Source organism: Bos indicus x Bos taurus, chromosome 1, assembly GCF_003369695.1.
Source record: "Bos indicus x Bos taurus breed Angus x Brahman F1 hybrid chromosome 1, Bos_hybrid_MaternalHap_v2.0, whole genome shotgun sequence".
NCBI lineage: Eukaryota > Metazoa > Chordata > Mammalia > Artiodactyla > Bovidae > Bos > Bos indicus x Bos taurus.
Genome location: NC_040076.1, coordinates 126,476,365 through 126,498,214, shown reverse-complemented (window position 1 = coordinate 126,498,214; position 21,850 = coordinate 126,476,365). Strand labels below are relative to the sequence as shown.

Below are 21,850 nucleotides of genomic sequence, written 5' to 3'. Positions count from 1 at the left end.
TTTATCCCTATCATTGTCAGGGATGCATCTGAGTAAACTAACTGCAAGATACCCCCATGTAAGAACAGCAGTTTATAACTTCTGTTTTTATTTTCCAGTTTTTTTTTTTTTTTTTTTTCCTTAGAGGAAGAAGATTAAGTTGATAAAAAGTTACTGGCATCCTTGTGAGTGGTCTTTCATATGTGGTTTTTATGAAAGTGAAAGTTAGTCATGTTTGACTCTTTGCGACCCCATGGACTCTATAGTCCATGGAATTCTCTAGGCCAGAGTGCTGGAGTGGGTAGCCTTTCCCTTCCCAGGGGATCTTCCCAACCCAGGGATCCAGCCCAGGTCTCCTGCTTTGCAGGGGATTCTTGACCAGCTGAGTCACAAGGGAAGCCCAAGAGTACTGGAGTGGTTAGCCTATCCTTTCTCCAGGGGATCTTCCCGACCCAGGAGTCGAACCAGGGTCTCCTGCATTACAGGTGGATTCTTACCAACTGAGCTATCAGGGAAGCCCGGATGTGGTGTTTATAAGTGAGGTTAATTTTAGTTTTTCAATGTTAAGTTTGGTTCTTGGCAATAGTATCTTATCAAGTAGGGGAAATTGGCTTCAGTGCTGGAAATCACTTATTTACTTGTTGTACACTGCCCACATTCACAATTGACTTAATGGCCACTAGTGTATGGCATCAGGTTTGGGACATGGCTGTTAATTTGTGTGTCTGTTTTTATGAACCTGACTGTATAGGGAGTTTTAACATTTTTGTTTGTGCTTGCTATGTGCTCATTTGCTTGTTGCTTTTATAAATTTCATTTACATTATTTTTCCTGGAAACTGAAAATCAAAATTGAAAATGGCATGATAAGAATACTTTTAGATGACTTTAAAGCACTGCTAAATAACTCTTAGCACTTCTGTATTAAACTTTTCCAGTTTACTATCAACTTCATCAGTTGACAAACTCCTGTGGCCTCCGACTGCCTGTTTTCGTTAAGTGACGTTTTATTGGAACACAGCCCCCACTCATTACGTTTATTTATTTGTGCTCTGGCCTGCTGTGTGGAGGAATGTATCTGTTAGTTCCTACAAAGAGCCAAATCTGAAAGAATGGCTTTTCCCTGTATCTCATTAAACCAGCTTTGGGCTTTACCTGTTTCGTTTTCCTTACAGTAAACTGATCACGGCTTTGAGGTTGGTTTTCCTCTGTTTTTCTGCAGCAGGATCGCTCTGTGTGGTAGGGAAGTGCTGCTGTCTGCGGTGAACGTACTGTGCTCCTTCCTTCTGTCCTTTCGCTCCCTATTTTGGCCTCCTGGTAATTGGGGCGGGGGAGGATGGGGAATGCCAGTCTGAATTAAGATGAAATTGCTTTAACTGTTTTCCCCTAACAGTTTTCTGGCCTGCAGGTAACAAATGAAAGTTATCTAGCTTTTGCCACAATTTGTTTGAGGTCACAGGGTCTTTTGAGCATCACAAGAATAAACTCCACAAAGAAAAATGGATGTATTCAGAAATGTATTCTTATAGAAATCTCAGAAGCTCTGAAGTTCATCTTTGCTGGGAATGGGTGAGGGTGAAGGGTCCATAGATCCTAGGGGAATGCCTCCTCTAGCCTTTCTTCAAGGACAAATATTAATAAGCAAGTTTATGTTAAGACTGGAAAATAAAGCTGATGTTAATTCAGCTTTGGGGAATTAAGTGTTCTTTACTGTTGCCATACCTGGGAATTAATTGAATATTTTTTGATCAGTTTTTAAATGTTCAAATGTAAATGTGTGACGTTAGCAATGTATTGTAGCATATAATCTTGATGGTGACCACTTACAATGTTAGATCTTTGACTACAGACATTTGAGAAGAATAATTCTAGATGTTCACAAAAGAAATCACTGGCTTGGGATAGATTTTAGTGTTTCCAGATTGTGAAGAAAAAAAGAAGGTTAGGCCCTTTATATGAAACTTGCGTGTGCCAGCTCTGGCTTCGTGCTTAGCAGTGGAGCTGTCAAGTCCCCTGGTCAGAGTGCCTGTTCTCATCTTGTCCTCTCTGCACTTCTGCATGAGGCTTCCACTCAGCCAGTATTTCCTAAACTTTATTCATTGATAACCATCTTCATGACTTGCCTTCTCTGCATGCTTCCTGGCTATTCTTTAAATCAACTCACTTTTCAAAACTCAAATTTATGCAGATAATTATTATGAAATACAGGGTTGATAATGCTCATTCTTTTGTTTCTCACATACACATGAAGGGGATTTATCCAACCTAAAATCATCTTTTTTCTGGAGGGCATCAAATTCATTTTGGGAAACACTCCCTTATGTGCTGGAATTTTCAAGCTCTGATCTTGAATTAGTATGATCTGTGGAAGCTGCTTGTATTTGGAAGTATCAGAGGAGAGGAGGGGATCACAGGATGGGTGGGTGCTGTCTGCTGAAATACCTCTTGCTTGGGCAAATTCATAATGTTTGGAATATGAAGATACTTGGCTGTGTGCATGGCAAAGCTTGGAATCCTAGCCTTGCGATGGTTGGTTTGTTTTTCCACCTTGGCTTCATTACACACAGACAAACACACACAATGTGTGTATCTTCAAGTTTTATGAGTTTTGTTTTCTTTTACAGGTTTGATCTTGCTCTTCTACCTAGTCTTTTATGGGTTCCTGGCTGCACTCTTTTCATTCACAATGTGGGCCATGCTTCAGACTCTGAATGATGAGGTTCCAAAATATCGTGACCAGATTCCTAGTCCAGGTAATTATGTTGTGATTATTATGGGTTCTAACAAAATTGGATTATATTTTATCTTCTCTGGAAGTCTGTATTATAGAGCAGGTAGGAGATGGTAAATTTCAGAGTCAAATAATGTGAAAGTTTTTATTTGTTTAATATTTACATGCTGATACAAAGACCTTTAATATGTACATGCTGATATAAAGACCTTTAATATTTACACAGTGATACAAAAACTTGGCTGATAAATCTTGAGTCTTTTGCCAAGGGTAAACAGAAATAAATATTGAGGGTTAAAGTAAAGCCACATTGATGAATATAGTTATAAGTGATGCTTATGAATATTGAGTAGCAGTTTCACTTTGCCCTGAGTAATTTACTTATATATATTTCAGCTCTAGCTTGGGTTAAAGCATTGGTCGCAGCACGCCAGGCCTCCCTGTCCATCACCAACTCCCGGAGTTCACTGAGACTCACGTCCATCGAGTTAGTGATGCCATCCAGCCATCTCATCCTCTGTCGTCCCCTTCTCCTCCTGCCCCCAATCCCTCCCAGCATCAGAGTCTTTTCCAGTGAGTCAACTCTTCACATGAGGTGGCCAAAGGACTGGAGTTTCAGCTTTAGCATCATTCCTTCCAAAGAAATCCCAGGGCTGATCTCCTTTAGAATGGACTGGTTGGATCTCCTTGCAGTCCAAGGGACTCTCAAGTGTCTTCTCCGACACCACAGTTCAAAAGCATCAATTCTTCGGTGCTCAGCCTTCTTCACAGTCCAACTCTCACATCCATACACGACCACAGGAAAAACCATAGCCTTGACTAGACGGACTTTTGTTGGCAAAGTAACGTCTCTGCTTTTCAATATGCTATCTAGGTTGGTCATAACTTTCCTTCCAAGGAGTAAGCGTCGTTTAATTTCATGGCTGCAGTCACCATCTGTAGTGGTTTTGGAGCCCAGAAAAATAAAGTCTGACACTTTCCACAAGTATTAAATAAGGATCTATTAATAGAGAATAAAATGAGTGTGCACTTAATATGTTTATTCTCTATTGATTGTCTTATGGGGAAAAAAATTCCTCTAGGATACTGGAGAATGTACTTTAGTACAGAAAAAAATCTTGACTGTAACACTTACTTAAATCACATTTTCTCCCTCCCATATTTCTTCTTTTTAAAGTTTGTATTTGAATGCCAGCTCTGCCTTCATTGTTGCATATGGGCCTTTTCCTCACGCTGCTGGCAGTTTTTATGGAAGTAGGTAACAGTAAGGCCCGGAGACCCAGTGTAGCTGATTCCCACAAATATGAACAACTTCCGGAGATTGCAGCAAAGGGATGGCTCTCCATGGAGGAGTACAGTTTGGCAGCAGGCAGAGTGGGCACACAAGTCAGGGAAGGTGGGAATCTGCAGGAGGTTTCTGTCCAGCACTGCTTCTGTTCCGGCTGTGATTTGCCCCCAAGGCTATTCTGAAGATATTTTTGGTTCTCACAACTGCAGGTGCGCTACTGGTGTTGCTGAACATCCCTGCAATGCATGAGAAACCCCCCCCCGCCCTCCCCACAAGAAAGACTCATCCAATCCAGAATGTCATTAGGACCACGGCTGAGGAACTCTAGTCTAGATCCTTGCTCACTGCATGGACTTCTCAGCCATAGCAGCAGCGAGAATGAACCAGTTTCCCCAACCAGTTTGTTCTAACGGCTTTTTTCCTTTGTCTGTAGCTGATTTTATCAAAATATCATGAATAACTCCGTTAATCTTTCTGACCATATATCTAGGACCAGCTCTATGCTGATTTTTTCCCTCATGTCTCATTATAGCCCTGTTTTCTTTGTCCCTACATGAATTCTAAGATAATTATTTCTCTTGCTGCCTTACTATTGAACATAAGCGGATATATTTCAGAAATATTGAACCATTTATAATTGCATGAATAATATAAGCAGTAAAATGTATTCAATATACGTTTTAAGTATACAGTTTTAAACTGAGTTCCTTAAATATAAAGAAAATGTTAAATGAATCAGAAGTTTATAGTTTTGCCATGGGATTTTAAATTATGTTGCCTCACAGGATGCAGAGATAAGCGCAGCACATTAATACAGCCATGCTGTGGGCATGTTCTTGTTGTTCATTCGTTGTGTCCTGCTCTTGGCGACCCGGTGGACTGCAGCACACCAGGCTTCCGGCTGTGGGCATGACCCCCAGAATACCTGATCCCTGAAGCCCTGATCTGTGTTTAAGTGTGCGTAGTTAGCTCCCAAAGAGAAGCTAAAGTTGTGATCATCTAAATCCAAGTGATCTGATATGTTGAAGTAGTAACTGAATTGGAGCTTTTTTGTGTACATATGGAATAAGACTTGCTCTGCCTTTTTGAAAATCATTGGGTAGCATCGGATTGAGTTTAACTCAAGAGCCTTGCAAATCAACACAGGCAAGCATTTAGGATTTGAAAGACATAGATTTGATCTAATATGAATTAGATGTCTGAGAAATTTTAATGAAAACTAAAATAGCCTTGGTTGTTGTTTATCTTTAGATTTAACGCAAGACTTATCTATAGTAACTGATGTATGGGGAATGTTTAGTGACTAGTGAAAATTTTAGGGTTTTTTTTATTTTAAGCCTTTTGTGCAAGACTTAAAGTAGATCTAATGCTTTTAAATCTAGGAAAGCTTAAAGTTGGAAGCCTGATTGTGTTTGTTGCACAAAAACATGCTTACATTTTCTGTTAATAAACTCATGCAGACATGTTCTAGAGACATGGTTGTTGATTGCTGATATGAAATTGTTGGTGGTTATATGCCAGTTCGGTATGAGAGAACTACATTTTAGTTACAGAGCAGTGTTTATTACTGAAAGAAGAATATTTAATTATAGATTTTAAATTGTATAGGTCTCTTTCGTTGAATAAGGTTTGCTTTCTTTATGAATGCTTCCATAGAGCTGTAATTTCAGTGACAGAAGGGCTTAGATTTTGATTTGCTAAAATTTTCTCCATATATTAACGACAAATTGGCAAACCCTAAAACACTGAATAGAAAATGAATGTAGAAAGTACAAAGTAAAATTTGTGTCTTTTCACTAAGGACCAGAGCAATTCTAAGATTTAGAGGTGGTTTCTAATTGGTTTTGTCTGAAGTGACTTTGAAGACTTTGGGATTCTTTCCTTTTAGATGTATTTTTGTAGTCAGACATAAGTGGGGAGTTCTTGGTGGTTCTCTGAATCTACCTGTGAACACAGTGTCCACATAATTTATTGAGACCTTCCTTTTTAGAGATAAGAGTGTAAGGAGAAGGAAAGAGAGAAGGAAATTTGCTGCAGTTAATTTCCCCCGTTTTCTCTTATCTCTATAGGACTTATGGTTTTTCCAAAACCAGTGTCAGCGTTGGATTTTTCATTCAGCCTGTCTGATGCAGAATCCTATCAAGGGTACATTGATGACCTTAAGAAATTTCTAAAGCGTAAGTATGATTTTTTAGGGTAAGGTAAAAGATTCTAGTTGTTATAGAAACTAGTACCAAATTATGATTACTTTTAAAAACATTGTTCTTAGAGTTTGTTCTGCCTTTTTCTCTCTCTTTCTGCTAAAGAGAGGACTGGGCAAGTAGAATTATGATTATTGATGAGGAATTTATGATTATTTTATATTCCAACTTCTGGAAAGTGTAGAGTTCTAAACCTAATGGGTAGTTGATTTGATTTTTTTTTTAAACTACCCTATATAAATACATGAGTAAGTTCATTGAGGCATAACATTTATACCTGCGTTAAATAGCATTTGACTAAAGAGCAAAACTATATTATAAATCTTGCCTCCTAAGTATTTGGGCCTTTGGATCCAAAGTAGTGCTTGTGTGAGAGTGAGGAATGGTGTTTTATCACTAAAAGAAGTCTTCCCAGTTGTTAGTTTTCCCAAGCTGCTGCTAAGTCACTTCAGTCGTGTCCAACTCTGTGCGACCCCATAGACAGCAGCCCACAAGGCTCCTCCGTCCCTGGGATTCTCCAGGCAAGAACACTGGAGTGGGTTGCCGTTTCCTTGTCCAGTGCATGAAAGTGAAAAGTGAAAGTGAAGTCGCTCAGTTGTGTCCGACTCTTAGTGACCCCATGGACTCCAGCCCACCAGGCTCCTCCGTCCCTGGTTACGGGTTTGTAAAGCTTTCGAATAGCCCAGTTTTCTCTGCGTTTTGCTTTCCCTAACTCTGTGGTATTAGCATTTGAATGAATAGGCAGCTCTTCCTCAGCCGCTCTCCCCTGCAGTTTGCTCCTTAGAATGTGTAGGACTCCATTGCCAAGATCACTGATGAAGCTCCGTATATCACCTTCTCGTTTGCTTGTGTAACTTGCCCTGACTATTTGTCTGCCTCTCGGGGACTTCCAGTTCACTGATCCCTTTATTTTATTCCAGTCTCTCCACTCTCAGCTTCTCTACTGGACAGGCTTATCAGTTCCATAGTTTTTCATTTCAATTTTATAGAAGCTAGTACTCTAAAATCCTTTGCCTCTTATTCCATTTGTATAAACTTGCAAGTCGAAGAAGCTATGTAATTCCTAGATGGATGAGCCCTTCCTTCGAGTCTGCCCTCTGAGGACTAAGTAAACTGTGAACACTTGATCACCTCCCTCAAATGGACCCAGTCTACTGCCTGGAAGACCTGCTGAAATTCTCTGAAGGGATTATTTCCAACCTCTACTCAAAACTAGCTCCTTAGCTCCCCCGACTCCCACCCCCCGCCTGTTAACTCACTTTCTTCGTATAATCTGGTTTCCTGATTCAAGAGAAAGTAGAAATACTCAAGTGGAAACTCCAGGTTTCTGCAACTGTGATATTCCTCTTGCTCTGACAAGGGAAGCTGCCCTTCCTCTTATCTGTGCCCACCTGTCCACTCTCACTGCCTCAGAAACATGGTGCTAATTACTGATCCTTCTCGTATATATGTTTAGCTTCTCTGTTGGATTCCTTCGGTCAACATGCAAAAATCCTCAACTCCCATCTTAAAAACCTTTTGATCCTGTACCTTCTAATAGCTACCTTGCTAAATCTCTTTCCTTTGATAGTTAAATATATACTTATTATTTAAATAGAGATGTTTTGTGAAAGTGTAATTCATGGTTTAAAAGACAAATAGTAAAGAAAGCCCTGTAATTAAAACAGTAGTTCCCTGCCCTACTCCATTCTAGCTGCAGTCCTTTGCTTTATTCAACAGAGGATGTGGTTTTTTTGTGTATGTTAAGCACTCTAATTTCCACCAGTGAACAAATGAAAATTTCCTGAGTTCCTGGAGTTTTTATAACCTAGTGGTGTGTTAGAAAGTAATAAGTGCTGTGGAGGAAAATAAAGCAGAGAAAGGAAATAGAGTTAAGAGAATCACAATTTTAAAGAGAGTGGCCTGGGAAGGCCTCGTTGAAAGGGGATGTTTGAGGAGAACTCTGAGAATGAGGGAACTAGCCGTGTAGCTGTCTAGCAGTAGGTGGGAAGGCCCTGAGGCTCATAAGGTCCAGTGTGTTACAAGTTTGTCATGGAAGCCAGAGGGGCTGGATGAAGTGAGTGGGGAGAATGTAGTAGGGGTTGAGGTCAGGGAGGCCTTAGAGGCTGTTGCTCAGTTCTTTGACTTTCACAGCAAACAAGATGGAAGTTCTTAAGCAGAAAATAACAACTCACACAGATTTTTAAAGGATCACTCAGGCTGTATTTTGAGACTAGATTCTAGGTGAGGAACCAAGGAGGCTAGTCAAAAGCCCATTGCAGTCACCCAGGTGAGTGGAGATCATGGCTTGGAATTGGAACATTGGAGGCTGTGAAAAATTATCTGATTGTGGATATATTTTCAACAGGAAATAACTTCATGCTTTCGAACTTTTTCTTACAAAACTTTTCTTCTTTACTTTTTTAATTGAAATTTTATTTGTTTGGCTACATTGGGTCTTAATTGTGGCGCACCAGCTCTCTCATTGTGGCACACAGGCTTAGTTGTTCCACAGCACGTGGGATCGTAGTTCCCCAACCAGGGATCAAAGCTGTGTCCCCTGCGCTGCAAGGTGGGTTCTTAACTTTTAGACCACCAGGGAAGTCCCCTACCACTTTTACATATTGTCTTTACTTCCTTTTATGTTAGATGAGGATTTAGCTCACATGCCTCAGATGTCCCCTTATTTTCAATTCAAAAGTAATTGAACTACTAAGTTGTTTTCATTATTGTTTGCCTTTTTATACTTGTCTTTACATAAGACTTTCATCTAACTCTTTTATTTGTATATTGTCATATGAGGTATTCTCTTAATCCTTTTTGCTGCAAACTCCTTCCTAAGTCTTTGCCGTTGCTGCAGTCTGCACTTGTTTCTGTTCAGGCATCCACCACCCAGCTATCATTTGGGGACTTCGTTTGATCATTTTTGAATTGGATTCACTGTTGCTTGGCTCCTGCTTTATTATTCTTTATTTACTTTCTAGTTTTGGTGGCATATGTTCTCAAATAACTTTGTAGGAAAAGATACATGAATACTGCTCCATGGTATATTTACCACTATACTAGTTAGCCATAAAAAGGAATGAAATCTTGCTGTTTGCAACAACGTGGGTGGGCCCTGAGGACATGATGCTATGTGAAATAGGTCAAACAGAGACACAACAACAAATGGTCTCACTTATGTGTGGAATATAAGAAACAGAACAAACAAGAAAACCAAACTCATAGATCCAAAAAAGACGTGGTCGCCAAGGGCAGCAGGAGGCGGAGGTGAAATGATGAAAGATGATCAGAAGGTCCAGTCTTCCAGTTATATGTGAATAAGCCCTGGGGATATGATACACAGCACAGTGACTGCTGTTGGCAATATTGTATTGTGTATTTGGAAGTTGCTAACAGAATAGATCTTAAAAGTCCTCATCACAAGAAAAAGAATTTGTAACTGTATGTGGGAGCAAGATATTAACTAGATTTACCATGGTGATTTCACAATGTATACAAATAATTTAAGCATTCATTGTGTTGTACACCTGAAACTAATGTTATATGTGGATTACATTTCAACTTATATTTCAGTTAAAAAATTTTAAATATACATGTAATTTAAGTTTTTAGTCCTTTCATTTCTGAAAGTGACTGCATTTTGCTTGTATTGTTTGTAGTTTAAATATAGAATTTTATCAATAGTTCCTTTGTATCTACCTTTTTCTGTTCAGCACTGTTTGTTTTTTGTTTTTGTGTTTGATTATATTGTCTTTGGTTCTAAAATTTTGTATTGGTGTCAGTCTCTAGTGTCATTTTGCGGAATACTGGATGGGGTCTTTCAGGATGAAGACTTGGGTCCTCCGGTTGAGGAAACTACTATTACTTGAAAATTTCCTCACCTCACTTTTCTGGTCCTCTTTCTAGAACTATTCTGTTAGTTGTTGGGTATTTGCTCTCTCATTTTCTGTTCTTATTTTATTATACTGGGGGGTTACTTTCATATCTTTAATGTTCATCATCCCCCTTCCCTTTTTTTAAACTTTGAATTGTCATTGTTGTTCTTAGGGATGCGTTTCTCATGTTTAGAAGATAGTCTCCTGTTAAAGGATACATTATCTTGGTTTTTTCCCCTATAAATACTAATTAGAACTTAACATTTTATCTAGTTCAGATCCCTTTCAGATGTCGTGTCCCCCCCCCCCCCCGTTTACCTACACCTCTTTATGTCTTCCTTTAGGCTTTCCTTGAAAATGTGGGGTTCTTTGGTTGCTCTCTCTGAGAAGATGACCTTTCTGTGCTCCCATCATGCCCAGCATAGGGACATCTTCGTATTCTGACCATTTATCATCCAACTCTTTGCACTTACCTAGGTTTTGTGTAGAAGTGGAAGTTGGCATCATACGAAAATGATCCTTGATGAACTGTACCAACAGAGTATATACAGGAGAGGCCCTTGGAGGCTACTGGTGTAGGCCTTGAATACTTTCTGCAGAATTGTGCCAGAAAAGTCAAAAAAGGAGTGATAAATGTCAGTGGCTCTTTTCTGTTGTAAAAGTTTACCCCCTTCCCCCTTCCCCCAATACCTAAGTCATTCTTGGCTTTTAAATTGGTACATGGTTCCAATGGTATCCTAATTTTTCGTAAATGAAGAAAGCAAAAATTTTAACCTTTTTTTTTTTTTTTTTTAAGGGGGAAAATCTGTATTCGATTACCCTGCTGAACCCCGGGGTCAGTCACTGCTCTGGGAACTAAGATCCCTCAAGCCTCATAGCATGACAAGCAGGCAAACAAACAAATTTTAAATAAATAGTTAAAATTAACTAACTGGGCTTCCCAGGTAGCTCAGTGGTAAAAAATACGCCTGCCAATGCAGGAGATGGAGGTTTGGTTCTTGGGTCAGGAAGATTCCCCTGGAGAAGGAAATAGCAACCCAGTCTTAATATTCTTGCTTGGAAAATCTCATGGCCAGAGGCGCCTGGTAGAGTCAGACATGACTTAGCAACTGAACGACAAAACTAAATGTGTTTACTTGGAAATTTTGGTTCCAGTTTTGGTTCAATTCATTTTAGGTGGCTTTTTTTCTGGTACCAGTTATCCCCACGCACTGACCATGAGGCGTTGTGATACCATGCCTTGACTGTTGATTAGTGAGTATCTTGCAGTGGCCTAAGCTCATTCAGGACAGAGACCACAGCAGACCTGCTTACTGCTGTGCCACCTTTTTGTCTTAACACCGTGCCAAGTGCACAACACACATTTGAAAACCACTGAGTTGTCTGCCTCTCCTTTCTTCCCCATCTCCAAGTTGTAACCATTTTGCTCCCCTGTCACTTTGAATCTGTCTCGTTACCTCAGCCTCTGCTGAAAACACCGTTTGGTAAGCTAACATTACCTCACATGGACCCTGTCACTGATTAGCTCTGTTGCAGTCCGTTTAGAATATAGGTTTAGAACATAGAATATAGATAGCTCCGTGTATCTTTAGGCCCTTCGGTTATGATTTTATTGAGCAATGTCTTCCCCACTACGATGTAAGTAAGCTCCGTAAGGGTGGCCGCCATGCCTTTTTATTTCCTCACCATTTTACCTTTTGGGCCAAGAACATGGAAAGCATTCAGATAATGTTGTAGCCATGGCTGGTGCCACCTAATGGTGACAAAAGAGATCCCTCTGTCATCCAGTTTGTATTGAAATTAAATAAACTGTAAAGCACTGGATAGCCGTTAGAAGTTAGAGGAACAGACTTCACGTTCTTGCCCTAAAATTTCCCAGTGCGTGGCCTGTTGTTTTTGTGTTGGAAGAATATTGTCCAAAGGGTGACACAGTTCTGGTTGTGTTTAAGGTCCTTTTTGACTGATCTATTCACACATACATATTTCCTTTTTAGCATATGGCTTAGAAGAACAGAAGAATCTCACAGATTGTACCAATGGAACCTTTTTTGAGCAGAAGGGTCCAGAATACACAGCATGTCAGTTTCCTCTTGCCTTACTTGAAGCATGCAGTGGTGTGGATGATCCCACGTTTGGCTACCAAGAAGGAAAGCCTTGTATTCTTGTGAAAATGAACAGAGTATGTACAAAATTTGCTGCTGCTGCTTTTTTCTAATTTCCTATTAAGCTGACAACTGTTTATTCAGTGCTATCTCATTTGGTGGTAGCTTATGTAAAAGGTTAGCAGTGGGTTCATAAGTTAGTCATAAATTAGGGAGTATCACAACTTCGGCTTTTCTCTTTTGGAGCTAGCTACACACACACACTTAAGTGTAGATCAGGACTTCAGGCATCAGGTATTCTGGGGGTTGTGCCCACAGCATGGTGGTATTAGTGTGCTGTGCTCATCTTCGCATCTGAACAGTAATGTAATTTAAAATCCCATGGCAGATCTGTGAACTTTGGGCTCATTTAACTTTTTCTGAATAGCTTTACAGTATACAACTATGTAATTAATAGTAAAAATACAGATAAAGTTGTATTAAAATGAGCCTATCCAGCATTATGCTATGTTGTCCAGAAGAAGTGCCTGAATTGTATAGCCACCAGCAAACCAAGAAGCTAATAATGTTCTCTATGTCTAAGTAATAGTGTCTTGGGGTCATTGGGCAAAAGGAAGATGCTTTCCTTGCATAATGAAGTGATCGCCTAACCCTGTGCCTTGCTACTGTCTAAATGTACTGCAGAGTTGTGTTCCAATCCAGGTAACCTGTTGATACCTGCATGGTCTCTCCTGAAGAGTGAAATCATTCCTGGTCATTTATTCAGAGAATAGGCAGGTTCCTGAACAGGTGCAGACCTCTCAGGGTCTTGAGTATACACATCACTGAAGTCAACATCCCTAATAAGACTGAAACTTGAGTCTTCTGAAGCTGGCACTGCTAGATAAGGAGTTTCCCTTAGGGAGAGCCAGCTAGATGCTTAGGTGTCCAGACTGGCTTCCCTCCAGTCTGTCCTTCCCTCCCTCTGTGGATGATGACAGTTCTCTGATTACCCCTTAGCACTGTAGAGATCATTCTGAAACATTGCCTGACACATGGTAGGCACTGTAAGAATTAAGGTTAAAGTGGAGGTGAAACTAAAGGCAAGGTAGGCGGGCAGCAAGTGGGAGCAATGTGAACAGCTATTTGAAGGGGACCCCTACTTTCCCTAGAAGTGCTAGGGAGCTCATACATACCACATACTGTTAAATAAAGTAGAAGTGGGTTTTCATAGTCCACACAAGAAATGATCTTCATGGTCATCCATAGTTGACTGAAGGGACTGAATGGTCCCATCTTTAAAATGGGTATCTGTGGAGAATTGATTCTAGGACTGCTGAGGACATCAAAATCTGGGGATGTACAAGTTCCTTCTATAAAGTGGTGCAGTTTGTGTATAACCTGTGCACATCCTCCTGTGTACTTAAAAGCATCTCTAGATTACTTACACTTAATCCAGTGTAGATGCTGTTTAAAATAGTTGTCAACACACAGGAAATTTGAGTGTTGCTTTGGAACTTTTTGGAATTTTTTTGCTCAAATGTTTTCAGTGTGTGATTGGTTGAATTCACAGGTGTGGAACCCGTGGGTAGGAAGGGCAAACTGTAATGTGAAATCAGGTGATCCAGCTTTTAAGGTTGATTGAATTTATTCTCTTTAACAGGAATGCCTTTTGTAATCATTGCCTCCTAGAAGTATCCTCGCAACACCTAGTTTAATGGAACACTTGTTCCCAATAGAAAACCAAGAGAAGAAGCTCTGGTTCCTTCTCCCACGGGGCCAAACTTCCAAGTTTATTTTCTTTGCCAGTATGTCCACTGAATAATGAGGGTCTGAGACTGTAGTTGCTGATGGAGGCAGAACTTGGCAGGGCTTGACAGGAAGATATTATAAGGCAAATGGGAATCAGTACTGAGATGCTACAAGGAGTGTAGGTGGGCATCAAATCCCAGTATAGTTTGTTCCAGTCATTGCAAGGACACAGATAGTTATTGCTCTTGAAATTATTATTTAGGCTGCAACACTACTTTTCTTTGGGGGAGAGTACTTATATTTTCTTATATTTTAAGGCATTCACATTAAAATGCATATAAATTATAAACTAAAATGCATATAAATTCAAGATGTCAAAAATCCTCACAAAATGCCTGGATAAATATCTGATCATTCACACAGTTAGTTATTTCAACTACATACATGAAAGTAGCTTCATTACATAGAGCTGAATGGTCCCATCTTTAAAATGGGATTCATTCAGTGTATGTGTTTTATAGATCTGATACAGTAGGGTTCTGTAGAAGCCTATGGAAACATGGTTGGGTGGTGACCTAACATTTTCATGAAGAACAGTTACTTCTTATATTATGCCTTTGCAGTGCTTATTTGCGTTAGTGATGTCTTAACATAAATAATGTAAAGATTTCTATTATTTTAAGGGGAGCAAAGTACAATAATACTGTGTTTCAGTCAATTTTTTGATGACTTAATTTTCTAAATTGCCCCAGTACTATAATGAGATAGATAATTGGTAAGATTATTATATTGAAAAGTCTATTCTATTCCTCTAAAATAAAATCAAAAGGCAAATGTAAAAGATGTTAAGGCAGTGGCTTCCCTCATAGCTCAGTTGGTAAAGAATCTGCCTGAAATGCAGGAGACCTGGGTCGGGAAGATCCACTGGAGAAGGAAATGGCAACTCACTCCAGTATTCTTACCTGGAGAATCCCATGGACAAAGGAGCCTGGGAGGCTACAGTCCATGGGATCGCAAGAGTTGGACATGAGTTGTCGACTGAAGAGAGAGAATGTTCATCTCAGCCTTCCCATCTTTTGTCCTCAGCAACAAAGGAGGAGGTTCTGTTGTATACAATTGTGATGTTTCAGTTAATCAGTGTTTCTTTACCTTAGATAATTGGATTAAAGCCTCAAGGAGAACCAAGGATAGAATGTACTGGAAAGGTCAGTATTCAGAAAATAACTGAATTTCTGTTGAAGTTCTAGTGTATCTTAAAAATACTTTAAAAGTCTAATGAATTTAGTCATTTTTTCCCTTCCCTGTCATATTTTAAAGTCCATTGTAGTGCCATTCTTAGAATAAACTCCTCCAGCTTCTGTTTGCTAATGATAATGCGAAAAGACTTATTTTCTGTGTGCACTTGATATCACACTCTTTCCCTTTATATTTACATGTACCATATTTCATTGATTTTAAGATTCAATTTCTTTTTTCTACCTGAATAAAACTGAAATTGGGGTTGGCCTTATAATTGATAGTCTTAATAGTGTATAAAATTTTTTCTCTCTTAATAGTACATAAATTGGTGTACATCAGTGGCATCTGAGATTTAATGAAACTCGGTATCTTTTCCTTAAGGTAGAGGCATTATTTTGCTCTCTTATCCCTACTTTATTTTTTCCAGAGTGCTGTGCTATTTTCATTTCATGATTTCTTTTGTTTTCTCTCCATGCTGCAAAGTGCAACTAAGACAAATATGTAAATGATGGGTAAGAGTTCTCAGGAGAAACTGTTAAGTTCTAAATTTAATTTTGTTACTGTGTAAAATAAAATATTAGCATTCCACCTCTAGTTAATAGTGACAGAAGTGTCTTGATTGAAATGTTACATTGAAATCACTTCTGAAGTTGTTTGCCAAAGAAAACTAATCCCTTTTAATCATGAATGAATTTCTTATTTGGGCAGAAACTTGCTTGTGGTTCTCAAATCTGATCATGCCTCAGAACCACTTGGAGGGTCTTTTGGGTCCCAGTTCTGCAGGTTCTAACTCAGTAGGTCTGGGGTGACACCCCAAAGTTTGCTTTTCTAATTAAGTTACTGCTGGTCTGGGACCCATACTTTGAGAACTCCTGCTTTAGAGTATTGATCTATTTTGAGTATTTATTCGTTGTTTAGAGTAGTATAAAAAGCCAGGAATTTTTGTGCTTTCTCATCTGGGTTGAAGTATGCAGGGTAACCATAGGCAACTTACTGGATCTCCTTATGCTGTAGTCAGCTCAGTAGGAAACTTGGATTAAAAATCAGAATCTCACTTAAAAACCAGATTCTGCATCTGAGGGGAGTTTTTCTTGGTATACAAATCCTTCTAAAAATATAGTGAGCCTCTACTCGACTGCCATCTCTTAAGACAGAAGAAAACGTTTCAGCTATGGGACAGATTTAGGAAATGTGTAACTCTGTGATCGCCTTTGCTTGCAAGTCTTTCCAAGAGAAGGTTCCCGAGGCCAGGTGTGAGCCCTCAGCCAGGCGGAAGTGCCGATTTTATGATAGTGTCCTGTGTTCAAGGGCGTTTACCTCTGAACGTGAGCAGACCATGTAGATACACTTGAGCCAGTGAGTCTGTGGGGCCAACACCACCATGAAAGGAGAATGAACACATACGCAGGCCAGAAGGGCAAAAGCTTTCCACTCCTTTCCCAAGGTTTCATTTCTGTAAGCCTGTGGCCAGTATAAACAACTTTGTGTAACTCTTCCCTTAGGGTTATAAATGGGTTTTTCTCCTTGTTTATCTGTTATGTTTCTTTTGCTTCTAGAATAGTTGGGAGAAATGTTAATGAAAAATTTTGGTCTGATGACTCAAGTTTCAGTTGCTGTCCCTTTTGGTTTGAAGAGTTGTGTGGAAAGTATATAAACTAATTAGAGTTTTTGTTTTGTTGTGGAATATTTTTGTTTTTAGAAAAAAACACAGAATTGGAAGAAATGCTTATAAAATCTTGCATTACTCATAGGCTAGTTACAAAGGAGTAACCAGGTGGCATACATACATTTTAGAGGTGTGGCTATGTGAACAGATGGAAACCTTTATTGCATATCATCATATTGCTCTTTTCCATTAGATTTGTCTGTATCAAGTGTTCTTGGTGTAAATTCTTCAGTTGAATTACTTTTTATGTAGTATATTTCTTTTGTCTTACATTCTTAACTTTGATCTGCTTTAATTGCTTTTTATACAAGTTAAGAGTTCTGGAAACACTAAAACATTGATGATAGGACATGCTCTTAAAAGTAGCCTTTAATTTTAAAGAATGGTTCCTGCAAAAAGATGTAATATTCATATTTATGTCATTAGTTTTTTAAATTTCCTCACAAAAATGAATCGTATTTATTAAAGACAATTTAGAAAAATACAGAAGGAAAAATTTTGGTAGATTTTTGCCCAGAGATAACCACTGCTTAGGGCATTTGGTGTGTGTTCTTCAAATGATTTCCAAATGATGGTGATATAGAATAAACAGAATGCATTCATTTTAAATCTTTATTTTGTTTTCAGTGGAATTTAGTGACTGCTAGTAGAAAACCATGACATGCAGCTTTACCCTAAAATTTATCATTGTTCAGATACACCTTTATAAAATGCAAGTTTAAAATTCTACCAGCTTGATGGTGTTGATACAAACCAGTGGAGCAGTTCATTGAGCATGTGGCCATAACTGAGCCTCAGTTCCCCTCTGTGTAATTGATCGCACACACGAAAGGGTTGTTAGGCCTAAACAAGGTAAATATAAATTGAGCGTCGTATCTGGCTGAACATACACACTGAAGAGCTCAATAAACTAACCCAAGGAAAACCTTTTACATTTTGGGGAACATCTCTGTGTTTTTAGGAATTAAGCTCATATACTAAGGTTAAACAAAAGTAAGTAATGTACAGAAACACATTAAAGTGACTTTTTTTCTCCTGTGTAAAATGTTATTTTAGATTTCACATTTTTTAAATTAAGGAGTACAACATAAGATGGTATTTGAATAGTGGTTGAAAAAAGGCTTCTATACTTTTCTTAGCCTTGTTATTGCTTGTTCTTTTCACAGTTTTTGTTCTGGATCATTAGAACTTGCCCCCTTTTTGGAGTGTCATCAAATTCGTCTTTGCTGCCTTGTCTATATTGCTTATTCATGTGTTTCTCTCACCCCCCACACACGTGCTACTTCACAGTGGTTCAGTGAAGTAAGCAGAGAGTAGGCATTCCCTTAAGAGGAGATTCTTAGTTTTGCTATAGTGTTTCCTGTTTTCTCTCTCAAGTAGAGATTAGTTTATTCACATCTACAATTCAAACATTTAGTAATGTTTTATATTACTGCTTTGTGACATTGCCACTGATTTTAATCACTTGATGTCTCTGTCATCTACTCAGTATGTGTAAAGTTACAGTCATTAATACTGGACCTATTCAGAATGTGTTACATGAGAAATTTTGTGAATTAGTTATTTTTCAGGAAGAATACTAGGTTTGTGTTTTTATTGTGTATAAAAGTTTTTTTGAGGTATGATTGATTTATAATATTACATAAGTTTTGGGTATACAACAGAATGATTCACAATTGTTAAATATTATACTCCATTTATAGTTATTATAAAATATTGATTCTATTCCTTGTGCTTGTACAATTTATCTTTAAACACGTGAATATAATTGCAGCAGTCATGTAACACCTTTAATTCACTTACATGTGCTCATAAAAGAATTCAAGGAAAATGTGATATTCAGATTGCATAAGAAGAGTATTAGCTCAGAGTACTTTAAATTTTCCCTTGAATTTTTTATCAGCTGCATAATCCATTCTACCTCTGACTACAGTTATCATAGTTGTTTTGCACCTGCTGCCTCCCAGGCCCGAGTGGCACATTCTGAGTTGTAGCAGCTATTGCTTCCCGGTCTGGAAATGCACAGTATTTTCATTTTAGAATTCATTGGTCCCAGACCTACTGGTGCACTCCTGCTGTCAATGGCTAGAGAACGGGTATTTGGTAGTTGGAACACAGATATGATTTTACAGACAGTGCATGAGTAGATCCAGCTATAAGTTAAAGGGACTGTCATGGAAATAAATCAGGAAATCAGGATAATTCATGTCAGGGGGTTTAAATCAACATGAGTAAGTCTTTTTTCAAAAAATCCTCTTGTAGCAAATGCAGTTGAAACAGCATTGTAGTTTCTCCATACTGTTCATAATTGATATTGCTTTAATAAAAATATACTTTTAAAAACTATTTTTTGTGACCTAACAAGAGTTTCTTTTGTTTTCAACTTTAGAGCGAAAGCACAGCATTTCTATCAACTTATCCTTCCAATGGAACGATAGATTTAAAATATTTTCCATATTATGGGAAAAAACTGCATGTGAGTATTTAGAAATTCTTAAGTGGTTGAGACTCTTGGGAAGCGGGCACATCTGTATTAAAATGTCAGTTGTCTGGGTCAGATAGACATACGCCCTGTGTGATGTGTGCGTCATCTGTTCTGGTTTTTACATACGTTGGTGATGGCAAATGAAGACTCCAGGTCTACAAGTGGAGCACAGAACGGAAGCAGATGAGTTAAAAGATGATTATTTTCAAAATAGCATTTTCTCTTTCATGTGATAGAGTGTGCTTATTTAAAGAATATAGAAAAGTGGTTAAGTCATTACCCAGAGATAACTATTATTGTAGTGGAATTTCTTCCACATTTTTTCTCTAAGTGTATTTTATATATAAATATATATGTATTATATATATATATATATATTTACCGTTATACATATATAGTAGTAAACTTTTAATTTTATTTTGAAATAATTCTAAACTCAAGTGGCTTGCACCATACAGAGGATTCCTATTAACCTTTTACCCAACTTGCCTGTGTTGATGTTTTACATCATTTGTCGTATCAGTCTCCATATGTGTTTTTCACATGAACCCTTGGTCATAAGTTATAAACACGGTGCTTCTTTACACTAAATGCTCTTTACATTGAATTTCCTAAAAGTAAGGACATTATCATAATAGCCATCATGTACTTAACAAAGGAAATCAGCTGAACTGTATTAATATCTGATCTACAGACCATGTTGAAATGTCACCAGTTGTTCCAGTAATGTTCTTTATTGCACAAGAAAGTGTTTTCCTGGTCCAGGTTGTTACATTCTTACATCTTTAGTTGCCTGTAACCTGCAACAGTTCCTCAGTCTGTCTGCTTCATGCCCTTGAACTCCTCAAAAATGAGTGCAGGCCTTTTGGGGCTTACTTTGTGGCTTATGTTCCTCAGTTTGAGTTTATCTGATGTTTTTCATGGTTAAATGTAGGTTGTGCATTTTTGGCACGAATGCCTCAGAAGAAATGGTATGTCCTTTTCAGAATGGCATGTCAGGAGGGAAGTGGTATCAATATAGTCTCATAGATTGTTACATAATTTAGCTGTTAATACGTTATAATCATTTATTTTGGTGCTAAAACTCTCCCGCATTTGGCTGGTGGAGACTGGCTCTAGCTTCTGTGTCTTTTAGGCATGTTCCCTGGATTCCTACAGCACTAACTTACTTTCTGGCACCACAAGGGGTCCAGGTTCATCTTGTATTTTCCCTGCCTCGGCCCTGGAATTAGCCCTTAGTTCCTTTTAGTGAAGGCTTGTATTTAGAAACCAGTGATGGCAAAACAGTTATGAGTATATTTGCATCAAGTTAAACAGCAACCGTAAGGATATTTAGAAACCTAAGTAGCATCAGTGAGGTAACCTTCCGCATGTTTATCAAACATATTAATAGATAAATACATGTTCTTCTCAAACACCTGGAACTGTCACAAAAATTTATCATAAAAAATGCATCTTCAAGTTTCATAGGATAGAAATATAATAATATCTTGTGATCAAATACAGTAAAACTAAAAATTATTGAAATAAAAGTGCCCTTCCTAAAGAGGGAGGAAGTGGGACCTCTCTATTAACTTGAGTAAAGAAGGGAACGTAAACCAAGTTTATAGAGTATCTAAAAATAATGAAACACAACATAATCACAATCTATGGAATACATTTAAAGCAGTGCTTAGAGGAAAATTCATAGTCATAAACACTTTGATCAGTAAAAAAAAAAGTAAAAGTAAATGAATATTCAGTTAAGGAAAAAAAGCTAGAGGATAAAAAAATACATCTGATTAATAGGTTAAAATCTTGTTTGTTTTTTTAATTTTTAAAGAATAGGCAAGCTCCTAAAAAGTGTAGGTAAAGTTACTGTAGAATTTGAATTAATGTATTTTCCTCTATTCGCCAGGGGAACTACCTGCAGCCACTAGTTGCCGTCCAGGTCGGCTTTGGTAGTGATGCTGACGTAAGAGAAGTAATGGTTGAGTGCAAGATCGATGGATCACCCAACCTAAAAACCCAGAATGACCGTGACAAGTTTTTAGGACGAGTTGCATTCAAGATCACCATGCATGCATAGTAGGAGTTAGGATGTCTCTACAGAGTAAACGTTGTGTTGTCTGTCTTCATTTTGTATCAGCGGGACCTGCCATTCCAGAATTATGAGACCACCTTGAGGAAAGGTGGAGTGGTACATGACACTGGGATAACATAATGTGCTTCCAGATAATAGTGGTCCATGTCCTTCGGAGTAACTGCCTGTTGCCTCTGCTGCCTTTTGAACCATGTACAGTCACCAGGTGGCGACTGTGAACACCTGATTCTGAACATGTAGGTTGGGGGTCTTGTCCAATTTTTATGTGGTTTAATTGCCAAGTGTCTAAAGCTTAATGTGCTGTGCTATGTAAATATTTTATAGATTTAACACTGGTTAACTGTCATATTTTGATGCCAGCAAAATTTTAAGGGATAAAATGGTACCTGACCAACATCAAGTGACTTCATAGCTGCAAGAAATTCAGTGTGTGGAAAAGTTCTGTATCTGAAGAGGAAAAAGGAAAATAAAAGTGGATTTGAAAGGTTG

At 38.4% G+C, this 21,850-nt stretch overlaps 1 protein-coding gene across 2 annotated transcripts in view; it reads left to right on the top strand.

Annotated features, from left to right (window-relative positions):
- The window catches only part of ATP1B3 (ATPase Na+/K+ transporting subunit beta 3), a 46,751-nt gene extending 24,901 nt beyond the window's left edge, over positions 1-21,850 (top strand). For both annotated transcript variants that reach the window (XM_027544523.1, XM_027544517.1), the window contains exons 2-7: positions 2,603-2,731; positions 6,067-6,174; positions 12,050-12,234; positions 15,043-15,093; positions 19,183-19,269; positions 21,176-21,850. In XM_027544523.1, coding sequence (XP_027400324.1) covers positions 2,603-2,731; positions 6,067-6,174; positions 12,050-12,234; positions 15,043-15,093; positions 19,183-19,269; positions 21,176-21,346 — 731 coding nt within the window. In that variant the 3' untranslated portion in view covers positions 21,347-21,850. The remainder of the gene's footprint in view (positions 1-2,602; positions 2,732-6,066; positions 6,175-12,049; positions 12,235-15,042; positions 15,094-19,182; positions 19,270-21,175) is intronic.